This window comes from Eucyclogobius newberryi, unplaced genomic scaffold (genome assembly GCF_026437365.1).
Source record: "Eucyclogobius newberryi isolate DKJ021-1_F unplaced genomic scaffold, fEucNew1.0.hap1 SCAF_16, whole genome shotgun sequence".
In the NCBI taxonomy this organism is placed as follows: domain Eukaryota; kingdom Metazoa; phylum Chordata; class Actinopteri; order Gobiiformes; family Gobiidae; genus Eucyclogobius; species Eucyclogobius newberryi.
Genome location: NW_027315790.1, coordinates 10,407,523 through 10,433,572, shown reverse-complemented (window position 1 = coordinate 10,433,572; position 26,050 = coordinate 10,407,523). Strand labels below are relative to the sequence as shown.

Genomic DNA, 26,050 nt, shown 5'->3' with positions numbered 1-26,050 from the left:
TCATGGCGTTTCAGTTTTATTTGTAAAATAAACAAAGTAATATTACGATATCCATGTAAAATAAAATCATTTTAACAAGTTCAGTGGTTTTCATTATCTTGGGCATACAGTATGTAATGTGTAAATTTGCCTGTAAGCGCAATACGATAACGACAATCTCTTGTAGTAATGAGCTCGGATATAACATGCTAATATAACAATAGCATATTTTACATGCATTATAGATGAAGCTGATGTTTTATGGATCACTTAGTTATTGAGAGTGGCCACTTCTAATATAATGAATACTGATTAGAAAAGGTAAATGTTAAATGCACGTTGCACATGTTTCTAGGTGGAATATGTATTCTACAGTAATTTCTATTCTTACACATCTGCCTTTGATGTTATGGCACTAAAATGTAAGTAACTATCTTGTCTTGATTCTGTTTTGTTTCAAGGTCATCCACTAAGTCAAAGTGCTGCAGAAACATTGTAGAGACATGGCTGATTCAACATTTTACATTTAACAAGTTGATAATAGTTTTAAGCAGTGCGGTGTTGAGTTCTTTATCCCGCGATCTCTGTGGCTTCTGTCACAAGTTTGGAGCCATCCCACACCGTCTTAAACTGCTCCGGCACCGGGTACTCTTTCTGTAAAAAAACAACAACAATGAAACATAATAAAACACACTTATAATGAATAAATAATCTAGAGTGTAGTGATTTTTGACGTACATAGTCGTCCTCTCCACCTGGGATCAGGATGTTCATCTCGGAGCTCTTGGCACTCACAATGTCGCAGTGGATAGAGTCTTTGCTCAGATAAACTTGACAGCCTTCAGTCTTATTGATGGAGATGGTGGGCACTGTCCCCAAAACCTGCCACAGATAAAAGTCAAATGTTAAAACGGAAATACAACTGATTTTATTGTCCCCATAGGGAAATTTGTCCTCTGCATTTGACCCATCCTTCAATGTAGTTGGGGTGAGCTTTCAGGAGCCGAGGAGACACATCTCCAGATCAGGACCTGCATGGTGCAGGGTGATGGGGGAAACACCAACTCCAAAGGCCCCAGTCCAGATGTGACTTTCTTGCCTAGTCTCTTTCCCTTTTGTAGAACTAACTTTATATAAACACAATGTTGCTGTAAAGAATTTATTTGTATTTTTTTCCAAATGTACCTTTAAATTTTAGAAGTAATTTATACCATTAGGTTCACTGGCATTAAGTTACGTAAAGCAGTATTTTTTACTTCAAGTGCAATTCTTGAGCTCTTTAGATTACTTCACTAAACCATAAATGCCCTGATTATATTTCATAATTAGGATATGTGCTACAATTCACATAGTTTTCCTTAGTTTGAAATTAAACATTTTTACTTTCTGGTTGGTCATGGGCAAAAGATGTGATACTGGTATTCCACAACTGCGCCACCATAATGTATGGTAAATGCAGTGCCAAAACCCTAATTCTAGCCTAGTCTAGTCTTATGTACACAATAATTATGATTTAACAAATAAACACAAAACAACATTCAAAAACATATAAGCTGTCAGAGAAATGTGTTTCTGGAACGTAACTTGTCCCTGCATTTTAGATAGAAAACAGGGATTCCTTTTAAAACTCAGCTCTGTTTCCCGTAATTGTTAACTTTTTTCCACCTTAAATTCACAAACTGCCTCTTCCCTGGAGTAAAACTATTAAACATTTACTAAAAGTACAATCCCACCAAACATCAGCAACACATGAAAACTTGTCATATGTCCTTTAACACATTTACTAACCTGTAGCTGGATTGATTTGCAGTTAATTATCTCTACAATGCCAACTACGTTTTCAAAAACCAAACCGAGCTTCTTGCAGTTGTCTAAAACAAGAAAACAACAATATTAGCCTAACAACCCATATAGAGTTAATCTAATTCAAGAAGGTGTACTGAGAGCTCACCGACAATAATGGAGTTAATTTTGCCTTTAACCTGTAGAGTGGAGTTATTGCAGCCAAAAACATATACCACATGTTTTAACTCAGTCTCATCAATGATCAGGTCATGTTTCTGTTCAAAGTGTTCCTGCAACAACAAGAGACGAGCATGAAGCCACATGTTAAAAATAAACATAGGACAAAACAAGGTCAGTTCTTCGTACCACTCTCCACTTCTTCCCCTCCAGCTCCAGCAGAGGGGGTCGTTTATGCACACTTGCTTTGGGAGAGTTCGCTTTCCCATGAGCCTTGGTTTTGGTGGTGCCTGTAGTTTGAGAGCGTGCACCGGGGTTTTTATGTGTTTTTTTGTCATCGTTGACATGCTTCAGGCCTAGAGAGTCAGAAATTAGGTTAAAAAATATACAAATGCAAAATGACCCTAATAATATAATTTAAGAGAAATGCAATGGTTCGCTGGAGCAGATCTCCAACGATGCTCACTTAAGACTTTTGAAGGATCACATAGATGAAACAACTGTCAGAAAAGAATTATGATGTCACAAAAAATCACACATTTTCAAATCTACAACTACAAATAGCATTAAAAGGGGAATGAAGGTAGGGCTCACTCCGATCACACTTTTTATAATAGCAACATACATACAGCATGCTGCATGTGAAGACGAAACATAAGTAACAGTACTTGTAACAGTTTTGTTGTATGCAATGCTCTCATATGATGAACTCACCTTTAGTAATTTCCATGCCCTGGTTGAGTTGGGCGAACAGTGCCGAGTGCTGTGATGGTGCACTGGCTGTCTCAGAGTCGTCAGTGAGGACTGGAGGGGGGGGAGGACAGGGTACACTGTGGGGCGCAGAGCGCTCAAACAGAGACGCTGAAGCTATCGGACCCTGGGCAAAAAGAGAGTTAAATAATTGATGAATGGGATTGAAGGACTGTGGGGGGTAACTGCAACAACACGTTTGAACACTAGGGGGAGTGTGAGACCTGGTTATAAGCAGCTGCTTAAAAGTAAAGTAAAAGTAACTAAATATAATTGTAATTAAAGCCGCTAGCGACTGCCTTCCCGCGCGTCCGTGTTTTGATCGCGATCGCCCCGACACTGCATTCTCTCTGTCCGACCACCATCCAGGCTTCGACTTCCCAAAAACCTAGACAAACTCTGATTGTCAACCCTTAATTTAAAAAAAACAGGTTTTTGTTGTCATCTTACCGAGTTCTTCAAGACAAAATAATATGAACTAGATGATGTGCAATGGCTGAGTGTCCGCATTCTTGCGTGAAAATACTACATGTGTGTAGTAAAGACTTTCTTGCGTGAAAATACTACATGTGTGTAGTAAAGACTTTATTCTTTAGACTTTATTCTTTAGACTTTATTCTTCAGATTTTATTCTTTAGGCTTTATTCTTTAGATTTTAATCTTTAGCTCCAGTACTAGTTTGTTTACTAGTTGTGTAATGTAGTTAAGTTGTGTAAAGAAGAATGTGTAAAAGTAGTACATGTGTGTAAGAGTACTATGTGTGTAAGTAGTAACTTGTTGAAGTGTGAAGTTTTGCAAAGTAGTGTAATTGTGTAAAATTACTGCATTTGTGTAAAAAGTACTACATGTGTGTAAGAGTACTTCATGTGTGTAAGAGTACTTCATGTGTGTAAAAGTACTTTTAGGTCATAAATATGACTCTAATGACTACTACATTTATGTAGCAAACAGATGAAAAAGAGAACATATTTTTGACAATAGCTGAAGTATGTTTGTCAGCGTTAAATCAACCGTCACTGTCAGGCTATGTCAAAATAAAACTCCTTCTGTATCTGTAAAACACAGACTTTGTAAGTGTCACAGACTGGAATTTCAGTCTAGACAACCATGGCTTTGAACCGGCACCCTGTACATATTACAGATATAATGTAATGTGCTTTATAGAGTGATTTGATTGACCAATGTTTGTGCCAATTTTAGTTGTGTAAAGTTAATTGTATAATTGTGTTTTGACTTTCTATATAGATGACAAGGATTTGTATAGGTCATGTTTAAATGTGTCATTACGCTCAGTAATGAGACATTTAATGCTGTTGAATAGAAAGCTCTGTAACAAACACCAGACTGTGCAATATATAAGTTTAAAAAGTATAAACAAGAAAAGAACAACACAAAATAAATTTGGGTACAAGCGTGAGTTGATCCGAACACCTCCTGCCCCCCAAGCAGTGTCTCTAACCGCTGGGCCAACATAAAGACTTTACAGCTCAGTTTTGCGGCTTGTATACCAAACAACACTCAGTAAAGCATTGATGATTGCGTAGTTTGCGATTCAAATGTTGTTTGTACTGACAAATTGCAAGATCGTGCTGAACGCAGACCTGAGCAGGGAAAAAGGGAGAGAGAGCCTCGGTGACTCGGCTGCACCTCCTCCTCCCTGTACCTCTGTCACCTAGCAACAGAGACCCGCCACTAATGCTAATGCTAAGACCGCGGCACGAGAGGAAATGTCCCATCAAAATAAAAGAGGAAGAGGAAGTGAAGGCATTAATTGCGCCCCTGCTGGCCAACAGTGAAAAATACACAATATCTGTAATGCGCTTTTTTCATGGCGTCTTGATGACATAATAACCCATGAGTTTCAAACAAATCAGACAATGTTGAGTTTTTCACACAATGGGTGGGGGGCGCTATAGAGTAAATTTGTTACATGGTATTAATTATTTCCAATCAGACCATAAAAACGCATTAGTGAGTGAAATATGAGCTTCGTAGATCAATTCCATTAGGCGTGACTTGAAAAAACAGGAAATTAATCCTTTTTTTAGGGCGTGTTACGCGGAGACCATAAGGAATATCAGAAATAATTGGCTGATTATAAAATTCCAATGTCTTTAGATGCAGAAAGTGTTGTTTTGAGCTCGATCGGACAAAAAACCTAGGAAAAGAATGATTCTGAAAAAAAAAGTCAAACGTGTCATCACCACTTCGATTCAACATGGCTGACTTCCTGTGTATCATACAGCGATTGATACAGCGTTACAATTGATTCATTATATGTAATCAAATATAATACATCCCTCCAACATAAATATGGATATAAAGTATAAAGCACATTTTCTGTGTGTAACTCAGTGGGGTCCTGACAGCTGCAAACAGACGCGGGGTTGAGAGTTTGGCATCTGTCGGCTCATGTCCTTCCAAGCTCTACAGCTGAGGCCACTTCACCTTCGCCCCTGACACATGTGTCCAACAGATCAGCCTCAAACAAAGCTGACCTGTTACGCGACGCAGCTCAGTGCATACCTCTGGATTAGGAGCGCGTGTTTTCATGCTTTAAAACTGCCCAACTGCTCCTGTGTGTCACTGCTCTGTGCTGGGACATGAGTGAGGCCAGCCTTTTTAAAACTCTATATTGTTTTATATACATTTACATATCATTATTATAGTATATTATATTATAAAAGTTTATTATTTTATGAAATTTCCCCATGTGTGGACAATAAAGGAATATCTTATCTTATTTTCTTTTGGGTTATCTGCCTCCTACAATAATGAGATTTGGAATACGTTTTATGACCCTGATGCAGTTTTTTCAAAGTATCCGGGCTTGGGAGTGGCACAACTCGGGATGGTAGTGGCTCCATGGCTAGAGTTCACCATCAAAGGTTGTCGCTTTAATCAGAGGTTTTAACTTGTTTTATATATAATACAATCTCTTTAATTATCCACATAAAACAAAAACGTCAAGATTATTATTAGGCCAAACAGGCAATTATACAGCAAGTTTGTGAACCAAATGCCAAGCAAAAAACCAAGCAAATCACAATTTGTGCCTTTTCTGTTTAGACATTTCTTCCAAAAATGTTATCTATTAATACAATCTAGTAATATAAGCTGCTGCCCTCCATCGGAAATGTTAACATCATCAAATAAAAACAACCCGAGCTATAGACACCCTTGATGTTTTTAGTGATAGCAAGTCTTTTTGGTCCATTTGCCACCTTGCGCCTGTCAATGTCACTAAAAGCTTGAGCAGCAGATGACGCCGAGTGGGACCAGCCCTGTAGTTTTTGGTTACGGGCCGGGCTGAGTGTACATAGAGTCTTTGTCGGAGGCTTTGTAAAGAAGCCCTTCATTCAAGTTGGACCCTGAGGACCACCTGTTGTTGCACACTTCAGCTCTGTTGTGCGAGCGCAGGGCAGCAGCTGACACACACAGCCGCAGCTTGAGTTTCTGCGAGGAAATGCCACACGCATTAGCTGCACTTTAGGTGTTAATCTCAACGTTTGACAGAAATACATGCTCCACATGTGACGATCACACTTGTGTGACCCAACAAGTGGCTCAGTCCTGTTAGTGTTACTTGCTATCAATCGGTATCAAATATAGCTTACATTATTGTTGAGGAATCGTGATCATTTTCATGGAATTAATGCTTTTACTAATCAAAGTCATTATTAAAAAAGGTAACTAATTATGTATTTATCAGTTGATTATTAGTATTATTATAATTTATGGAAAAATGTAATCTGTTCCTTGTCTTCGGATTTTTTTTGTTTTTGTTTTGTTGTAATAAACATTTTCATCAGTAGACTAAGAATTAAAAAAAAAAAGAAAGATCAACCAATGGGGAAAAAATTAAAAACCTTTTTTAAGATGTATAACTTTTTAGAACCACCACAAAGACTCTAAAATACAGATCATAGGGATCAGGAGTGTCCTTTTTTATTCAGCTAAAATCTTCAAAAATTTAAAGGGCGTTATAAAATGCAATTGGATCATTACTGACATTTGATTAAAACTATTTGAAGTCGTATCTGCAGCTGAGACAGGCTTTAAAACAGATGTGGAGAAGCCTGTGGTCCACATTTGTGATTTCTAGAAAAGACACAAAATCCATCCAGGGAACGAACCTCAGACATTCACTACAATTTATGTAAGCGCTGCTGCATAACTAAAAATTAAAGTGCACGGAGGGATTGGAGATACTTATAGCTCTGATATAAAGATATAAGGTCCAGAGGAAAAATATGTTTCAATAAACAAGTGATTAGGCAATGTTTCCAAGGGCCTAGACCCTGGTGTCGAATTGTGAAACGAGTCAGCGCAGGTTATGTGAGGCTTCATGTGAGAGCGATATAAAACAACAAGCGAGTACGAGGGTATTACAGTTAAATGTTCGGACTATTGTAAACTTCAAAATCTTTTACAATATTTTGACATAAAACACTGTGGACTATTTGCATTAGTACTTTCACTAATAAGACACATCATTATTGATGTGACATATTATTGAAAGAAAATCCTCTGTATGTTTTTCTGTTTAACACACAATAACAGTGTTTGAATGTAATATGAAAGTGGATGTATAAAGATGGTTTCCTCACAGTTTTGCTCCACTCAAGCCCAGTGCAGTGATGCTGTTTGATGTAGAACTGCATCTCGGTCCAGATCGTCAGGTAAGAGCGCACCCAGTCTACGTGGCGTTTGTCACTGAAATTATCAATCAAACAAACAAAATTCTATGTTTGCATTTTCAAGTGAAACTAGTTCAAATGATTGGGACAGTTTTCCATTTGCTCATTTCCTGTGATCTTGTATTTTATTGACCACTGAATGTTTCATTGTTTCATTTTCTAATTTTCTGTTTGTAAAATTCAACAGTTTAGTGAAGCCCTGAAGTCTTTAAAAGAGTTTGAACATTGCATCTGGAGCTATAGAATGTTAAAAGGGCAAACAATGCGAGTTATTTGTATTTCAATCACATTAAACATTAAGTAAAAAAAGCAGTAAAATGGCATTATGAAAGGATTCACAGTTGCCCATAAAACTGAAGCAGGTATTTCTGTACACAACTGAGTAAACTGATATGTGTCAATAAATGTTATGAGTTTTGTTTAGGGAATATTGCTGAATTCTTTGTGGATTAAATATTGTATATTGTAAAATGGCTGAATAAACACTTACCTTTCCTTGTAATCTTTGAGCACTCTGTTGGTGTAAAAGATGGCAGCATCGTTCATCTCTTTCACATATGGACCAGGCTTTAGTGTCTGAAACACTTAAAATCATTAGTCTCAATATCAAGTGTACTTTTGTTTGTACAAGACAAACTCCAGATCTGAGCTGTAGTTAAACACGAGACTTCTGTTTTCAGTGAAAGTGCATTCTGACAGCGACTGACCAGAACCAGATGTTGATCTAAATGATATTCAATTCAAGAGAACAGACTGCACTGGATAAATACTTGGTGCAAGGTGTTTTTAAGCAGTGCAGATCTGTGTGTAGCTATAAACCACATCACAATGAAATGACTGCGAACAAAAAGTAAAATAATGTGTTTCCAAGAATAATTTATCAGGCCTTTAAACACATATATATATATCTAAATTGTTCCTATGGCAAAGATTTCCAATATAGAATAACATGTGACCAGCAGTCCCAACTCTGAAGATTCACATTTAAGTGTGAAGTGTAAACAGTTTGTCCCTCACCACTGCGATCCAGCCCAGAGCCGGGATGCTCTCGCTCACAGCAGAGAGGTGGTTGAAGAGGCTGCTGCCACGGTTTCGTTCCTTGAAGTTTTGGATTTCCTGGATGTGATCAGAAATTGGCTTCATCAGGTCATGCAACTCCGTCTGCAGAAGAAAGACACATACAAAGTCATTTGAGCTATAAACACATAAATACTTTGTAGTGGCTTTAAATCTGGGATGTGCTTGAACAGGGGCCTGGCAGGCACAGTTTTCTTTTTCACAGAGATAAAACTAATCAACAAGGCCAATTATCACATTGGGTCCTGCACCAATTGTTTCTTGTAGTATTTTGTCCAATAATCACATGTTTGATTATATCTTTGACGAGTAGTATAGTGTCCAGATTATTACCAAGCTGAGGAGTCCTTGAACAGTGATGATCTCACTGATATTCACTATTTTAAAACTGTTATATATAAGGGCAAACAATGTATTTTGACCTTTAACAGGCCTTATTTGAATTATATGAAAACTCCTTTTGGCATGCACAGTGAAGCCAGTAGTATTATTGCCTTATAAAAAACTTGATTTTGTTTATGTTGGACATTTATGTTTCAAACAAAGCATGCATCATAATCTCTGACTAAAAGACTAAATAATTTATGCTTTCACCTCTCTTCTGTAAATCTGCACACTCTCACAGCACCAGCCTGCAGTTTCTAAAAAAGCTACACCACAACTTTATTAAGAGTAGACATTTTTTCCCCATTGAAAGATTCTGATCTGTAGCTCGTCTCCTCTCGCTCCCTCCTCGTCCCGTCACTAAAACATTCCAGGGTTCACGGGGAGATCCCTCTGTCCTTGTAAGGCTCTCTCATTGTTTATAGTGTATGTTTCACACATGCCGCGCACACGTAGATGTAGGAACAAGAAGCCTGATCCGTGGTGAACATGTCCAGTGTTAACTTAAGTAGCTTAAGTAGTTATTTTATTATCAAAAAATGGTCAGAAAATATAATAGAGAGATACTAAGTACATAAGATAAGATCAGATGGACTATATGTACTAAAACTGATTAAAATTTCATCTTTCTTGAATCTATTTTCCAGTCTATTGAGTTGGTTCTTTGTTTTGCAGATGTCTGTATTGGAAGACTTAGTTTCAGCGTTTCTCTCTGCATCCTGAATTCTTGCCTCAATCAAATGCACATGACCTCAATGAGCACATAGAAACCCTTTTCACTTCATCCATGTTTTTTTCTTTTCTCTAACTTCTGTACTTTTACTCCTTCACCACATATTCTCCAGCACATGATACAAAGAATGGAAAACTCAACAAGAGTCAGCACAATAGACTATGCTGTTTTTTATAGCTTAATACTTATCTTGCATCATTTAATCTAACAGCATGTAACTTTCTGAGAGTGGTCTGTCGTCTGCACGATTCCATGAAATAGAGTTAAAACCATAATTCTGAACATTCTCCATTAAGACAGATATATTGTGGAATATTATAGTCTAAGGAAGAACATTTTCTTCTTTCCAACATTAAGCGTGACACAAGTTTTTTCCAATAGGTTGTGTTCATGTGACTTTAAAAACATTTTTGACTTCCTATAGTTTCAAACTGAACTGGAGGTCAAAATACTATACTGCTTAACAGATTGCAGATTTGTTGACCTGGTTTATGGTTCATACCTCTGTAATTACTGAGCCTATCCACATGAAACTAAAACTGGCACGAAGTTCATTGCCTGCTCTATCAGCACACATAAACAAAAGGGAGTATTGTGAATTTTCTTTCACAAAAGCCTCAGAAATTGGTGCCATTATTCAACTCCAAAGACGTTGTCAGTTGAAAGGATTGCAGGACAAAACAGATAAATATTGCAGGTTTGTGGACCCTATCAGATAAATATTGCAGGTTTGTGGTTTTGCAATCAAACAACATATAATGATGAGCTTCAACGTTTGTAGATTTCTATTTTGGATATTTCTTTCAAAACAGTAAATCTTCCATAGATTTACATAAATCTATCTGAGATTAAGACATCAAATTCTAGACCATGAATGTAACCTTTTATTGGTCAAGGACACATAACAACAATAATTCCTTCTACTCATTTCAAAGTAAATTAGAGACTTACAATTACAATTACAGTATAATAAAAAAGTGAGAGTTATACAAATGAATAATTGCAAGAGACTGAAATAATCTGGCCAAACTTGACAGAACGTCTCCACACACAATACAGAACAGGTCACATGTGAGAAGAAGAGCACAGCGGACGTCAGTCTCAAATATAGAACATGTCCATAAAAAGACTGGAGCACCGCAGCAGAACAGAGAGAGAGAGAGAGAGAGAGAGAGAGAGAGAGAGAGAGAGAGAGAGAGAGAGAGAGAGAGAGGGAGAGGGTAAGGGGGAGAGGGAGGATGAAGAAAAATAGATGAAAGTGAGAGAGGGAGAAAAAGACACAGAGGGAGAGAGAGAAAAAAACAGAAAGAGAGATTACTGAAGGCACTGGAAACACTCACTTCACACGTCATATTATATATTCATACGTCTAATCCAGGGACCATCACCAGCATCGATCTTGTGTTCGGTCCCATGTAGCAGGGACGTCCACAACAATATGCAACAATAATTCAATATGATCTCAGTTCAGCCATATGGTTTATGACAGTCAACTAAATAATTTAAGTTAATAATTATATGAACCTTTTAGAGGAAACAAGGGTTGTTTTTTTCAGGGACGGTTCAAGGCCAAATTCCAACACCCCTAAAATTAATTTTAAAAATTACAAAAAAAATCTCTGCAAGGAGTTTAGCACCCCTAAAATATTTCCAGCACTCCTAAAATCGAAAGTTAATGCAAAGAGGAAGTACAATTTTTTGCAAGCAACTTTAAGCTCCTACCAACAGAAAACCTACTTTTGCTTATTATTTTGTTTTTTACCCAATTAAATGATTAAATCAGATTTTTGGCCCCAAAGTGTGACTGCTGACTCTGAATTAGACAGGAAAAACAGGATTCAGAGCCAGATCAACAGAAAATGTGTCATTTTACTAAAACTGTGAGGGAAACGGTGTACAGAGTCAAAATGATCCACCACCAACAATTATATATGGGTATTAGAATTATGGATGGTTGCTGTAGTAATTGAAAACAAAAGATTATATTTTTTTAACTGTGAAACATCCTCAAAATATGACCCATAACATGAAGCTGAAAACAATGAACTGCACTAATAATATTAGTTATATTTGTTTATCCCTGCCACAGAGGCATAGGCTACATATAGGCAATCAAATGGATTAAATGGAGTGTTTGAATGTTTTCCCCTTTAATGACAGATATTACCTAATGTAATGTGGTCAACGGGCTAGTACCACCCAAAACCATCTTGATTATTAATAATTTGCTATATGTAAGGGTTACAGCAAATTAAGGCTATGGCTATAGGGAGAAATGCCTCCAGAACACAATTTCCTTAAGTGACTTGAAGGTGAGTGATGCATTAGCAACAAACGCTGCGTCTCCTTTTAAGGTCTATCATTCACAAAATGTTATTATTTGCCATGGCAACAGTACACATTTTTCATCACTCAAATACATGGATAGAATAGTAAATATAGTAGATATAGTAGATTACTGGAGATGACTCATACCATAGATGACTCAGAACACAGAATGTAGAACGTGCTTATGTCACAGGAGGTTGGCTCATATCTGCTCAGTCTACTGATGAAGGCACCCGCACATGAGAAAAGCGAGTACTATCAGCATGAAGCCCTTGTATCACCACATGTTAGACGATGAACACCTCTGTGACGAGGACTTTGACCTGGAGGCTCTGCCCCGTACCAGCAGGGGGCTTTCAAGAGCCCGAAGCTTAGGAAACCCAACTGGTGTCCCCCACCATTCAGGCCCCCTCACAACATAAGGAAAGCCGTCTGGTTGAGCCTCTCTCAGAGAAAAGCACCCTGGTCCAGCCACTTGCTTCTCCTGAGGAGATCGCGCTGGTAAAGGACCATATCTTATCTTATCTCTTATCTTAAATGACTCAGAATAACCTTAAAAAGCTCCTTGCTCATTTTAAACTTTAATTTACGGGGTAAGACAGCTGTCAATAAAGATGTGCATGCCAAATTAAAATGTGTACATATTTATCTGTATTCGTGCATAAAATATATATGGTAAATACAAATATCAAGAAAATACAACAAAAAATTTAAAACATGGCATTTGACACTTTCAAATACAAACAAACAAATTGGTGTGTGGTTTCTTACTAAAACATGTTTTTTCTTTGAGAGTATGAATTTCAGCACTGATCAAACTGATCAACACAAATCACTGTACACAGAACTGTGGCTCTGGCTTCAGCCACAGACAGAGGAGGCACGGCTGCCATGCAAGAAGCAGACAGAGATGGTAGGTCTATTCTGACCAGGCAGGGGCTAACTGTTGCTCCTCGGGCATACAGTATATTGCTCTGATTACACCTGGGCACTTGCACAAAGGCTGGGTGGATGGGCTTGACCTCTTGAGACAGGCTCTGAATTCCTTCCTTAACTCCAGTTTCCAAACAGTTGAAATAGCACAAAAGGCCCAGTGCATCTGGTGAGATGTGAGCAGGCAGAGTCCAAACAGTCTTGGATCATTGGTGGAGACCACGGCATATGAGGCTCTGCAATTTTAGTCTGAGGATGACTGAAATGTCCAGCTGCTGGCTTCAGTGATGACAATGACCCGAGACAGTGTCTATCAAAAGTCGAGATGGTCGCCTCTTTACAGGATCCTAGATATGGAACGGGCGATGGAGCTCAGTGCAATATACCGTATGTCTGAGAAACAACAGTGAGCTGCTTTCTGGTCTGAGGAGCCCTACCATCTCTGTCTGCTACTTTCATAGCAGCGGTGTCCTCCTCTTTCTGCGGTTGAAGCCAGAGCCAGAGCTCTGTTGATCAGTTTGGTTTAATTATACAGTGACTGTCTAAAAAAAAAGGGCACACGCTCTAATATTTTATAGGACCGACTTTAGCTTTGATTACAGCACACAATATTTCTGCAATATTAAAAAAAATATCCATCCAGTGTGAGTTGACCCTTCCTAAACACACTGACATCTTTTCCATGACCACAGAATTTGTCTGTCCACATGGTTGTTTCAGAAATGAGAAGCCACTCGCTGCAGTTGGGTTTAAATAGTATTGAGGTTGAAAGATGATCACCCATGCAGCAGTTATCCAGTAGTAGGCTTGTACTGTATTTACTTATTTGAATCCAAGTGGCGATGAATAACTTCTGTTGTATTGAAAGTATCCACAGTAAATGCATCGTTACACGGCAAACGTAACCCTGCAACGAGCTGGCCCCAGTCCAGGGTGTATCTGCCCAAGGCTCAAAGGGTCAGAAATTTGTATTTTCAAAGAAGAAACCTTAGCACAAAACATACATTTGTGTTCAGAAGAAAGAAACTACACACATATTTTTATATTTGTAAATGTTATGTGATGTCTTTTTAATTTGTATTCTCTTTATCAAGAATATACAATTAATTATTGATTGATTGATTGATTGATTGATTGATTGATATGCACACATAAATATGCCCATTATCATTTGACATGCACATGACCTTACCTCATATTAATTTCACAAAGATCATGTCCCCCTCTCTGTCGCCGTCCACTCTCCTGGACCAGTCCCACCCTGTCTATGTAACCCTTACTCTTCTCTTGTTTGCATTTGGGACCATCATTGAATTATCTTTTCACAGGATTTCGACCAATGACCTGACAGATAGCGCTGGTCACTTCCTGGTGGGATCTGTGGACCCAATAACAGTCACACAACACAAACAGAAGGCCAATGGGATGATATCATATGGGCTCACTCTCCCATCGCCCTCTTTATGGAGGCGAACATGCGCGGAATGTGTTGTATTAGCGTTTTCTTCCTCAAAGAGCAGTGTAATCCCTCTGTGAATGGGCAGGGCAGCACTGAGAGGGCTGGGAGAGTCAGATAATGTGACATCAAAGACTATATTCCACTAAATGAGTTACACATTTGAAGGCACTGTAGCTGATCTTAGAAATGTGGAAAACAGAACTAGTTCATTTTAAACTGCTATCAGCAGTCCAAACTTATTCCCCACTATTTTAACGCATTCCAAGCATCCAAATTATTCCCCACTGTGGAGTTTTGCTGTCACAGTAATGATAACAACTAGCATGTTAACAGTGCACTTCCTTGTTTGAGGAAGAAAAAAATCTCTATAAAAATATAACGACAGCACACCGGTCACTGGTTTTATATATCTGTACTGGGATAAAAACATTTTTACTGTAGTAAAATCGTAGTGTGGATAGCACACATGCCAGGCTCCATGTGCAGCTGCAGTGTCGCGAGTTTGAGTCCGGCGCCGACAATTTGCTGAATGTCCTTCTCTCTTTCCTCTCCATTTCACGCTACACTCTTGTCCAATAAAACATACGGGGCAAAAAATCTTAGAAAATGGGAACAATTTACCCACATTCGTTTAGTGAGAGAGGTAATGCATATTCTATAGCTTTGGTGTCCAGATATGGTGTTAGATTGAAGGAGCTGGTCTCTGTGTAGGCCTAAGGGATATTGACTCCTGCAAATTGCTAAATGTCTCTACCCATTCTTCCACCCTTTCATTACTTTCTGTCCTATTAAACAATAAACATTTCTTAATTACCTTAGCAGGTTGCTGGTGGTTTGCAGTCATTTTGAGAAATGTCCTTTGTGTTTGTAGAGCCTTGTGCACCATTTCCGCCTGTCAAAGAGAAAACATACTTAGTCTAAGTATAATAAAGAGGTCATACATGAAGCTAAGTCCTTAAACTAAGTATAGATCTGTGGTTTATATATCTTTCTTCTCATGCTCAGCTCAGGCCAATAAAACGTCCACACACACACACACACACACAGTCACACAATGTTTTGTAAGTCTCAGCCATCCGCGTCCTGTGTGTTTGGAGAGAGACCTCAAGGTTTGGGCCAAGGGAACCACTGTGAGGTTTGACCATATAAGGAGCTCCCAAACTTCAAGATACTACCTCTGGCTTTCATTCCCTCCATTATCTCCTCACACTCTTGAAAGGACGGACACTTAGATAAAGGGCCACAGCCAATAATAGCAACAGATACTTTGTTTTTTAGGATAATCATCCTACTCTTCTATTTTTGTTTTGGAGCTATCATTGCATATCTGGACACAAGCCAGTCTAATTTACCATGTCGTACTAAAGAGAGATACAGTAAGGCAAGGCAAGGCAAGGCAAGGCAAGGCAAGGCAAGTTTATTTGTAGAGCATATTTCATACACAAGGCAATTCAAAGTGCTTCACACAGCAGGGAAAATGCATTCAAATCACAAAGAAATTACAGAAACAGAAATACAATAAAATTAACTGAATTAAAAATTATCAATCCAACTGATTGTCTAAACTAATAAAATCACAAACAAAAGAGAAGACTGCAAAGAAAAAATCCTTTCAGTCATATGCGCAGCTAAACCAAACTGTTTTTAGCTTAGATTTGAACATTGTCAGAGTAGAAGCCTGTCTCACATCTTCAGGAGGACTGTTCCAGATTTTAGCTGCATGAAACTGAAACGCAGATTCCCCATGTTTTGTCCTGACTCTGGGCACCAGCAGGAGGCCGGTCCCTGAGGTCCTCAGAGTCCGAGATGGTTCATATGGCACTAACATATCCAAGATGTACTTTGGTGCTAGGCCATGGAGAGACTTGTACACAAGCAGAGCTGCTTTAAAGTCTATTCTCTGAGCCACAGGAGCCAGTGCAGAGACCTAAGAACAGGACTAATGTGATCATACTTCCTGGTTCTAGTCAGGACCCGAGCAGCAGCGTTCTGGATGTCCTGCAGCTGTTTTACAACTCGTTTGGAGAGGCCAGTGAGCAGGCCGTTACAGTAGTCTAATCTACTGGAGACAAACGCATGGATAAGTCTCTCTAAATCTGGTTTTGACACTATATTTTTGATTTTGGCAATGTTTTTTAGATGGCAAAAAGCTGCTGATGTTATTGATTTGACGTGGCTATTAAAGTTCAAGTCTGAGTCCATTATTACCCCCAGATTTCTAATTTGGTTTGTAGGTTTTAGAGCGAGACTCTGGAGGTGACCGCTAACACTTTCTCTTTGTTTCTGTGGGCCAAAAACGATTATTTCAGTCTTGTCTGAGTTCAGCTGGAGAAAGTTGTTTTGCATCCACAAACTGATCTGTTGGATGCAGTGACAGAGTGAATCCACTGGTCCATATTCACCTGCCGATAGTGAAACATAGATCTGAGTGTCGTCTGCATAATTGTGATAGGACACATTTTCACTGCGTATCAACTGACCTAACGGCAGCATGTAGAGGTTGAACAGAAGGGGACCCAGGACTGACCCTTGGGGCACTCCACAGGTCAGGGTCATGTGGTCTGAGACACAGCTACCAATTTCAACAAAGTACTTCCTGTCTTCCAGATAGGACCTTAACCAGTTTAGGGCAGTGCCAGTGATGCCCACCCAGTCCTCTAGTCTCTGTAAGAGGATCCCATGATCGACAGTGTCAAAAGCAGCTTTGCCCGTGTCAGTGTTCAGGCGGATGTCATTTGTCACCTTGACAAGAGCAGTCTCAGTGCTGTGATGAGGTCTAAAACCTGACTGAAAAACATCAAATGAGTTGTTTATTAAGAGGAAATCTGTGAGCTGTTGGTAAACAACCTTTTCAAGGACTTTGCCCCAAAATGGCAGATTAGAGATGGGCCGGTAATTACTCAGTACTGCGGCATCAAGACTGCTCTTCTTTAGGAGAGGCTTTATGACCGCAGTTTTCAAAGACATTGGGAATGTTCCAGATTGAAGCGACATGTTAACTATGTGAGTGAATGGTGCTAACAAACTGTTCAGCACAGACTTTAGAAATCTGGTGGGTAACACATCGAGGCAGCATGTAGATGAACTCAGACTGGTGATGATCTCATGGACAGTTTTGTCAGTTACTGGTGCAAAGAGAGTTAGCTCTAAGTGTCTTGGTGGTTTTAGGGTAATTTTTTGCATTGTGGGATTTATAGCATTTTCAATGCCCTGAACTTTGTCATTAAAGAATATTGCAAACTCATTATACTTGGATGTGGAAATGAGTTCTAACGGCAGCTGAGCTGGCGGGTTTGTTAATCTGTTTACTGTGGCAAACAGGACACGCGAGTTGTTACTGCAGCTTCCAATCATTTCAGAAAAATATCTTTCCCTAGTTCTACATAAGATTAGGTTGTACATGTTCAGCTTCTCTTTGTAAATCTCTTTTTGAACCTGGAGCTTTGACTTGCGCCATTTCCGTTTGGCCCTGCGGCACTCCCTTTTCTGTGCCCTGACCGAATCATCATTTCTCCACGGCGCTTTCTGCTTATTTTTAACCATTTTAGCCTTTATAGGGGCGATGGTGTCCAGAACATTCAAAACACTAGATGTAACAGAGTTCAACAAATCATTTACATTAGAACATGAGACATTTTCAAAGTTTATCATTTCCATAAACAGTGCACCTGTGCCATCACTTATGTGTCTCCTCTGAACAACTGCAGGACCAACCGGTGGTTTGGGAGAAACAGACAGGTCAAAGAAGACACAGAAATGATCAGACAGAGCAACATCGATCACATTAACATTTGAAATATTTACCCCCTTTGTAATTATGAGATCTAGAGTGTGTCCTTTGCTGTGGGTGGGGCCTCTCACATGCTGAGTAAGACTGAAGGTTTCAAGGACAGCATCAAGCTCTTTAGCGTTTCTGTCACAAATATTATCAACATGCACATTGAAATCACCTGTAATGACCAAACCATCAAAGTCTGTGCATACGACTGAAAGCATCTCAGTAAAATCATCAATAAAACTTTGGCAGTGCTGGGGAGGCTTGTATAAAACAATGAAAAGAATGGATGGAGACCGTTTTAGCTCCATTTTAAAGGATACATACTCAAATGATGAAAACACCCCAAAAGACAACCTGTGGGTAATTATTTCATCTCTAAAGACAGCACAGACTCCACCCCCTTTTTTGTTTTCTCGTGTTTCAGATTCAAACTTAAAGTTGGGTGGAGCAGATTCTATCAGAACTACATTTCCTGTGTTTTTGTCAAGCCATGTTTCAGTTAAAAACATAAAATCAAGATTATAAGAAGAAATAAAATTATTAATTAAGAGAGATTTGTTACATAAGGATCTGACATTTAGCACCGCAAGTTTCAGACTAGTTTCAGTGGGACTGGGCTTTATCTTTTCACAGGGAATATGAATCACATTTCTCAGATTGGGCCTGACTCGCATTTTGTTTTTCCATCTGTGTGATGATGTGACTACAGAAATAGCACTAGGGGGGGCTCTTTTTACATAGGGCCCTGGGTTGGTTTGATTTTTATTGTGACAATAAGTCCCGGCAACGCTGAGACCCAGTGCATCCTAGCTATGGGAGATACCAGGTAAAAGGCGAGGTTGGATGGGTGGTGGGGCTTTTGTAGCCAAGGAGAGTTTGGGACCAGGTGAGAGGCGAGGGGGGATGGGTGGTGGGGCTTTTGTTGGTGTAGTCTGCTTGTGCGGGGAAGAGTTGATAAGTATTGACATAGCCCTTTCTATATTGGGCGTGAGTGGAGCCATCTTAATGTCTGATTTGATCAGACTTTCAAAATGGCTGGGAAGGCCCATGGGTGAGAGTGGAGATGAGAAGGAGAATGATGAATCTTTAGTGGGAGTAGATGTTGCAGGGGGAACCCAGGGCTGGTGTGAAGGCAGGGGCGATGACAGGGATGTTGTTGGGCTTGTCACAGATGGGTCCAACGCCTTTGAAGACTGTTCCTTTGCTGGAGGCGGTGGAGGTGAATGTGGAGTAGCTGGAGCTGAATCCTTTGCTGGTGGTGGTGGAGCAGCTGCTGATGAATCCTTTGGTGGAGGCTGAGGTACAATCTTCAGTACAATCTTTCACAAATAGGACGTTCTTTAGAGGCTTTGTTATAAATTAATGACAGGTCAAAGTTCAACTATACTCCCATCCTTAGATCTGTAGACTGCAGGAAACCCGCACTTCAAGGATTTTAAAATGTGCTTGGAAGAGTTGCTGCATGTGAAGAGATATGCATGACTTGTTGATCGACTTTACTTAAACTTGACTTAACAAGTTCTAAATGTATTCATTCTTACTGTCCTATAGACTAAATAGCACAAAATATAAACTGCCAAATATAGACATTTGATAGCAATGTAAGTGTGCAACCTGCAGCTGTCAATTACATCAATTTATTATTATCGATGGTCACAGTAGCTTTTCTATCAAATAGCAGCAGAGTAATACTAGAGGAAGAAATACGTGTGTCCACCTCAGCATCAGACTTACATGTTGCTGCACGTCACCTCCAATGGCCTGACTATGTTTAATGTACTCAGACACTGGTCCTCTCAAAAGCATGTCAAAGGCCTCCACATGCTGCAACATATCTGTAAATAACACAAACACCACACATGTATAAAGACGGTGCCATAATTACTTTAATCTATTGTCCGTTACGTGAGATGCGTTTAAAGAAGTACCTCCGTCGATGCCGTTGACACAGTCCCCATTGGTCAGACCGCTGGATGCCTGCATAGTGACTGACAGCTGCTCCAAACGAGTAACCGCCCGCTCCAACCGCTCTATCAAACCCTCCATGGGACAACCTGGATATACAAATAGATTTACAAGATAAAGTGATGGGCATCGCATCTAGAAATCAGGGACATCTATCCTCTAAACAGGCAATATGAAAGTCAGCTGTACCAGTGTGCTAAAATGGAGATGCACCAATCCATCTTTTGGTTCCGATACCTGTATTAGCTTGAAGTAGCTCAAGTAATAAAGTAAATAAATCAGTTCAAGGTTTATGTATGTATCTACCAATATCAGAGCAGGGATGACCACTTTAAATTGTAGTTGTTGAATGTGGTGGGACATGCAGGGACAGGGTCAGGAAATTTAAGATCGTAGATCAGGGCTATTCAACATAAGGCCCGGGGCCAAATTCGGCCCTCCAAGTGATTTAATCCAGCCCACGACCGAGCTTCCAAATAATTAAAAAAATAAAATTAAAAAATCTTGTTTATTGGTTTAATTCTGAGTTAGCACTAGTTTAGTCCTGGTTTGGTCTGGTTTAGTCCTTGTTTAAGTCTGCTTTTGAATTGTTTTGATTCTAGCTGATCCTAGTCCAGACCTGGTTGGTACTAGTCTCATTTTGGCAATGTTGGTAAAGATTATGTAAAGATTAGATGTTATTTCTCACAAATCTATCAGTAGTGATTTTTATGGCATTAACTTAGTGATAAAGATATTTTGTGCGACCCAAATGATTGTTACAGTAATGGTGTTTTGTGCACCTCTGGCCCAGAGGACTTGGCCCAGAGGACTTGGCCCTTAGCAAAATCTGGCCCTGGGGAAAATGTATTTGAATAGCCCTGTCATAGATAATTACTCCAATAACAAGATATAATTTAGTGTTCATCATCATACACAGAGAGAGACTGGAATAGCAAAAGGTGCCAACATCTTACAACATCGAAAGCCACTACTTTTCTACATTTTTAGGCCATACAACTCATAGTGAGACAATACAGTTTCAAATATGTACATGTTGAGTGGACTTCAAAGCAGAAACTTTCTGTTTACACAAAGCCTCCGCCCCGAGGGTTAAAAGGGCCCCCGACCTGACTATGCCAAGTGCAAACGCAGTGTCACAAACAGCATTTATTTGTAATGACAAACTGGCAACCAACGCACCACACCTGCAGTGATTGGTCAACTTCAATGTGCGCATGAAAGCAAGACAGAAAATACAACAGAACGTGGTCATCATGTCCAAAAGAATATACCTCCGATGCCGAAAAAAGAAAGAAGAAAAGATTTGATGATGAAAAGAAACTGCAATCTCAACAACCCTCTCCAGGTATTGAACTTATTTTATTGCTGCTGTTTGAAAGTACATGAGTCTGTCAGCGCCCTGAGCCTAGCAGCGCTCTGGGCCGGGGCCCTGCCATGGGGGACCCGCACATACCTGTGTATAATATTACGTTTGAATGAAGGTAATTAAGCATAACATTTACACCAGCCCGGTAATGTTAGGAGCAGGTGAGGGCGTGAAGTGGAGTCTATGCTCCAAGTCACTAATAGGCGAACTCCGGATCCGGACCCAAGCACCTCCTCATCCGGACCAGAACCTTTGAAATTAAACTTTGGAGTGAACAGTGTACGGCCCTCATTCACGCAGAACAAGCAGTGCAGCCTCAGTGTGTTAGAGCGAGTTTTAAGAAATAGTTTAAAATGAACGGGAATTTGCGTCTTTCCTTTGCGTCCTCCCTAGCTCTCTCCCCCTCTCTCTACAATTATTACAATTATATCACTTTGTAGTTCTGCTGATGTTTGGTCAGTTTGTACTTGACCTTCCTTGTCTTATGTTATGATGAGTGCATCCATCCATGTTAAGTGGTGATTGCATTAATTGTCAAATAACAACACATAATTATTTGTATTAACAAATACATTGTGACCCCCAAGTGGTACATAGTGTATTATGGTATTTAATTTGGTATTCAACAAATAGCTTGATGATTTAAGTACATTTATTTTGCTATGAACATAATTTGACCCTATTTTTTATAGCCAATAATGTATTGAGTAAATAAGTATACTAATGTATTAATAACGGACTTTAGTCACTTTTTCCTGGCACAGTTTCATCTGATCATCATTTTATAGCATTACAAACTCAACATGTTTCTTGCTTGTAAGCTTTGTGAATTATGTCATGTAATTATCCGAGGCAAACATGTCTGACTGGAGACTTCTCCCAGCAGTGTCAAATGCCTCTCACACATCTATTTCTGGTCTCTGGGTCACAGCAGCTTTAAGCCCAGATACAAAACCTGGAGTACAACACTTTGACTGAGCACAAACTGACCCATACTGAAGAGAAATATGATTTATTGGAGATTAATATGGTGCAATAATGTGGGATTTTTCGATCAATCTTTTTTTATTCGATTTATCTACAATTTCAATAGAACCAAGTATATTATCTGCTAGTTAAACTGAGTAATAATTTTATGACAAAATAATGGGATAAACATGATCAGGTATATATATTATTATATTATTATTCTTATCAGGTCATTACAGCTACTATTTGGGGAGGCAATAAGCAAAAAACTAAATGGTATCATGATATTCCTGAGCCTATGATTACAATTTACATTTTATTATGAACCATGACTATGTAAATACAATTGAGATCAACCAACAACTTTTTTTCATGGCCAATATGCTCCGCCAATAATATTGGCGGAGCATATTGCTCCTCCATATGCTCCTCCATTTTTTATGCCAACTACTTAGAGGCCGATATGCAAGGCAGATTAAAAAAACATTTCAAAAATAAATGCTATGATATAAGATTATTTCATGATTTCTAGCATACTGCTTTAATAAAGGAAAAATAAAGTTATATCAATTGCCCCGAACAAAATATGCTAAAATGTGCTAAAATCGGCCCGATATATCAGCACCCTGACCTAACCCTATAACCAATATCTCTATCTCTTACTACAACTATCTTCTTAAGAGTGTTAACACTTAAATCCACCTGTCACTGACTAAGAAGAATCCATACCCATCAAATACTGATACCATTGAGTTTTATACTGTGGCTATCACCGTTCTCAATTAATGAAATCAAGAAGAACATTATGAAGTAGTTAATGTTACATAGTCTGCCACGTAAAAAAACATTTCACATATATTTTTCAAGTATATTAAATTGAAATGACACATGTTTGCTTCTAAAATCCTCACAAAGTCCTCATCACATCTACAGCCTGCCTGTAGGAGCAAGGTCTCTTTACTGTGGTTCTCCTGAAGGGTTCTCACTTTCCCAATGTTTTTTTGTTTTGTTTTTCTTGCTAATGGACTAAGGACAATGGCTGCTCTGGGCTGTTAACCATTTCTGTCGCTGGTCCCAGACTCTGGAACAAACCGACATGCGCACCATCACAGACTTCAACCTTTTTTAATCTAGGCTTAAAACTAATTTATTCAGACTGGCTTTTAACGCACTGTAATCTAGTGACACTTTATTTTGTACAGTTTGTTTTTACTTAGTTTGTATGTTATTATGTTGGTTAACCAATTATGTTGGTTGATTTGCTTGTTTCATTGTTTGCTTTTCAAACTGTTTGTTGGAGGCAACTGGAGTTTGGCTCACCCAAAAGAAATGTAATTGAAATTTGATTGATTAGAATAAAATTGCCATCCTGATTTTGAATCATTACCAGGCAAACCGTTTGGCAGTGGCTAAAGATATGTGGTGTGGTTGTAATCCCTGTTGAATCAAGCACAGGATTTAACACAACGTTCCCTTTGCATGAACATAGAGTCCATTTTGTAATGTAGTGACAACAGGTGGGTAAGCCTGTCTGCACTATAGACCTCAAAACCCCCATGCAACAGCTGCCAAAGCAAACCACCCTCTGCAGTGGAAAAGATATCAGCCTACTCTGAGAGCGCCTCTGGCATCTGATCTTTGGGGCTATATTGGGAGGGAGCAGTCATTTGGCGCTATGGTGACTGTGGTCCATGGGGTCCAGGTGTCTTCTTTATACTCACCCAATGTGGGCAAATGGACAAAAAATAATGACCATCAATAATTCATCCCATTAAGACCACACATAACTCACACAATACACAACCACATGTTTGATCAACCTAAATAAAGTATTTCATTTTGTGGGCCTATCTTCTATCGTTATAAAAACCCGGATGGCACTAGTGCGGCTAAATAAATCCATCCACTCTGGTGCTGAAGCAGGCAGGACCTCAACTTGGCTCAATGACAAGGCTTACCGCCCCTCCATTAAACTCTGTGACGTGGTGCCTCAAGAAGACCGCCAAACAAAGCCGACAAAAAGTTTAAATTTCTAATTATTTTAAATAACCATTCGTTGCTCGTGGGATACTTTTTTAGTGAACACACTTAAGCTCCCTCAAACTATTCCGCGCAAAAATCTTGCAAATCTTGACCTTCCCACGAGACCTGGATGTAAAAAGAGACCTTTTGGCTCACCTGTGCTCGTTGTGTTTTGTTGTTTTGTTTTGATGTCGATTCCAGACTCCGGAGTGGTTTTGGTGGTGAGTGTGCACTGCCTCGCTGTCCCCTGCCCCTCAGCTGCTCCGCGCTCGGGACTCTTCCGGGATGTCCTAATTAAGAAACGAGACTGAACCTGAGAGGCTCCAGTGCGCGCGCGGGACATGACTCAGGGTACGGGCGTGCAGCAGCTCCTGGATGTGGCTGGCGACCACCATCAAGTCTTTATGGGGAGGAAATGCATTTAATTTAATTTAATTTAATTTAAAAAATGGCAACAACATACTTAAAGAAATAAAAAGTTCCTGTATATTATAATAATTCATGCTGAGTTTGGAATCCCCTGAGAATATTTGGATCCCTACCGCTGGGTTTGAAATTAAGTCTACTGTTGTATCTTATACCCATCTTTGCAAATGAATCATCTTGCTTCCTATTCTGATTCATTTTATAATATAATACAATATTCATTTACAAAGCTATTCTGGGGAAACTCCAAAGAACTTCAGTGACCTCCTCATGGTAAGCTCAGGTGGTTACCGGCTTCGAGCTTCATCACAACTTTTCAACAGCTTTGATGCCTCACAGAGTGTATATATATATATATATATATATAGAGAGAGAGAGAGAGAGAGAGAAACATGAGAAACATGAGTAATAACAGTGGAAACATGAGTAATACCAAGGCCTCAGAGAGGAGCTGGAGAAGGCCTGGAGCGTGAAGGTATCGGTGGTGCTCGTAGGGATCGGAGCACTTGGGGCAGTGACCCCCAAACTGGAGGAATGACTTGAGCAGATCCCAGGAAAAACATCAGACATCCCGGTCCAGAAAAGTGCAGTGCTAGGAACAGCAAAGATACTATGTAGAACCCTCAAGATAAATATATATATATATATATATATATATATATATATATATATATATATATATATATATATATTTATTTATTTATTTATTTATTTATTTATTTATTTATTTTAATTATTTCAGAGTCCTGTTCCCTCTTTTTAACTCTAGTAGTGATCCATATTTCATCAACAGTTTTAGCTTATTAGCCTAAAAGAATTGCGAATTGCACATTTTCCTTCCTCTGCACATTTTAAATATCAATAGCTTGTTTTTTTGTTTTTGAAAGGTTTATACTGTCCTTTCTATTTAAAAATGCTTCCTATCCAACTAACAATTAGCAATTTGGTAGGCCTAGTCTTATCTTTGAAACATAAGAATGTGTTTATTTAGTGAATGAATTGGCACATTTGCTGTACTATTATCTACTTTTAAACAAGCCCAAGTTGCTGATATGGATCAGTGTCATGTCTGTGCCCTGTCATGATAAGGACATCTGGGCTGGTGTCTTGTTTCGCTGTGACAGAAATAGCAGCTGGAACACATCAGAATAGGTCTTACAAACATGACTAATTGATCAGACGCTGAATCATTGATGGTGCTGAGAAAACTACATCT

The 26,050-nt window shown here is 39.1% G+C and overlaps 1 protein-coding gene across 1 annotated transcript; it reads right to left on the bottom strand.

Annotated features, from left to right (window-relative positions):
• On the bottom strand, positions 1-24,709 carry cap2 (cyclase associated actin cytoskeleton regulatory protein 2). Its single transcript, XM_072447439.1, has 13 exons — positions 24,565-24,709; positions 20,012-20,137; positions 19,818-19,918; positions 15,120-15,197; positions 8,409-8,552; positions 7,882-7,967; positions 7,302-7,407; positions 2,656-2,818; positions 2,131-2,297; positions 1,931-2,054; positions 1,768-1,850; positions 718-861; positions 1-633 (listed from the first exon to the last, which is right to left on the bottom strand). Exons 2-13 carry the CDS (start codon positions 20,127-20,129, stop codon positions 550-552), a joined length of 1,398 nt encoding a protein of 465 aa, XP_072303540.1. The 5' UTR covers positions 20,130-20,137; positions 24,565-24,709; the 3' UTR covers positions 1-549.
• Between the last annotated feature and the right edge of the window lie 1,341 nt (positions 24,710-26,050).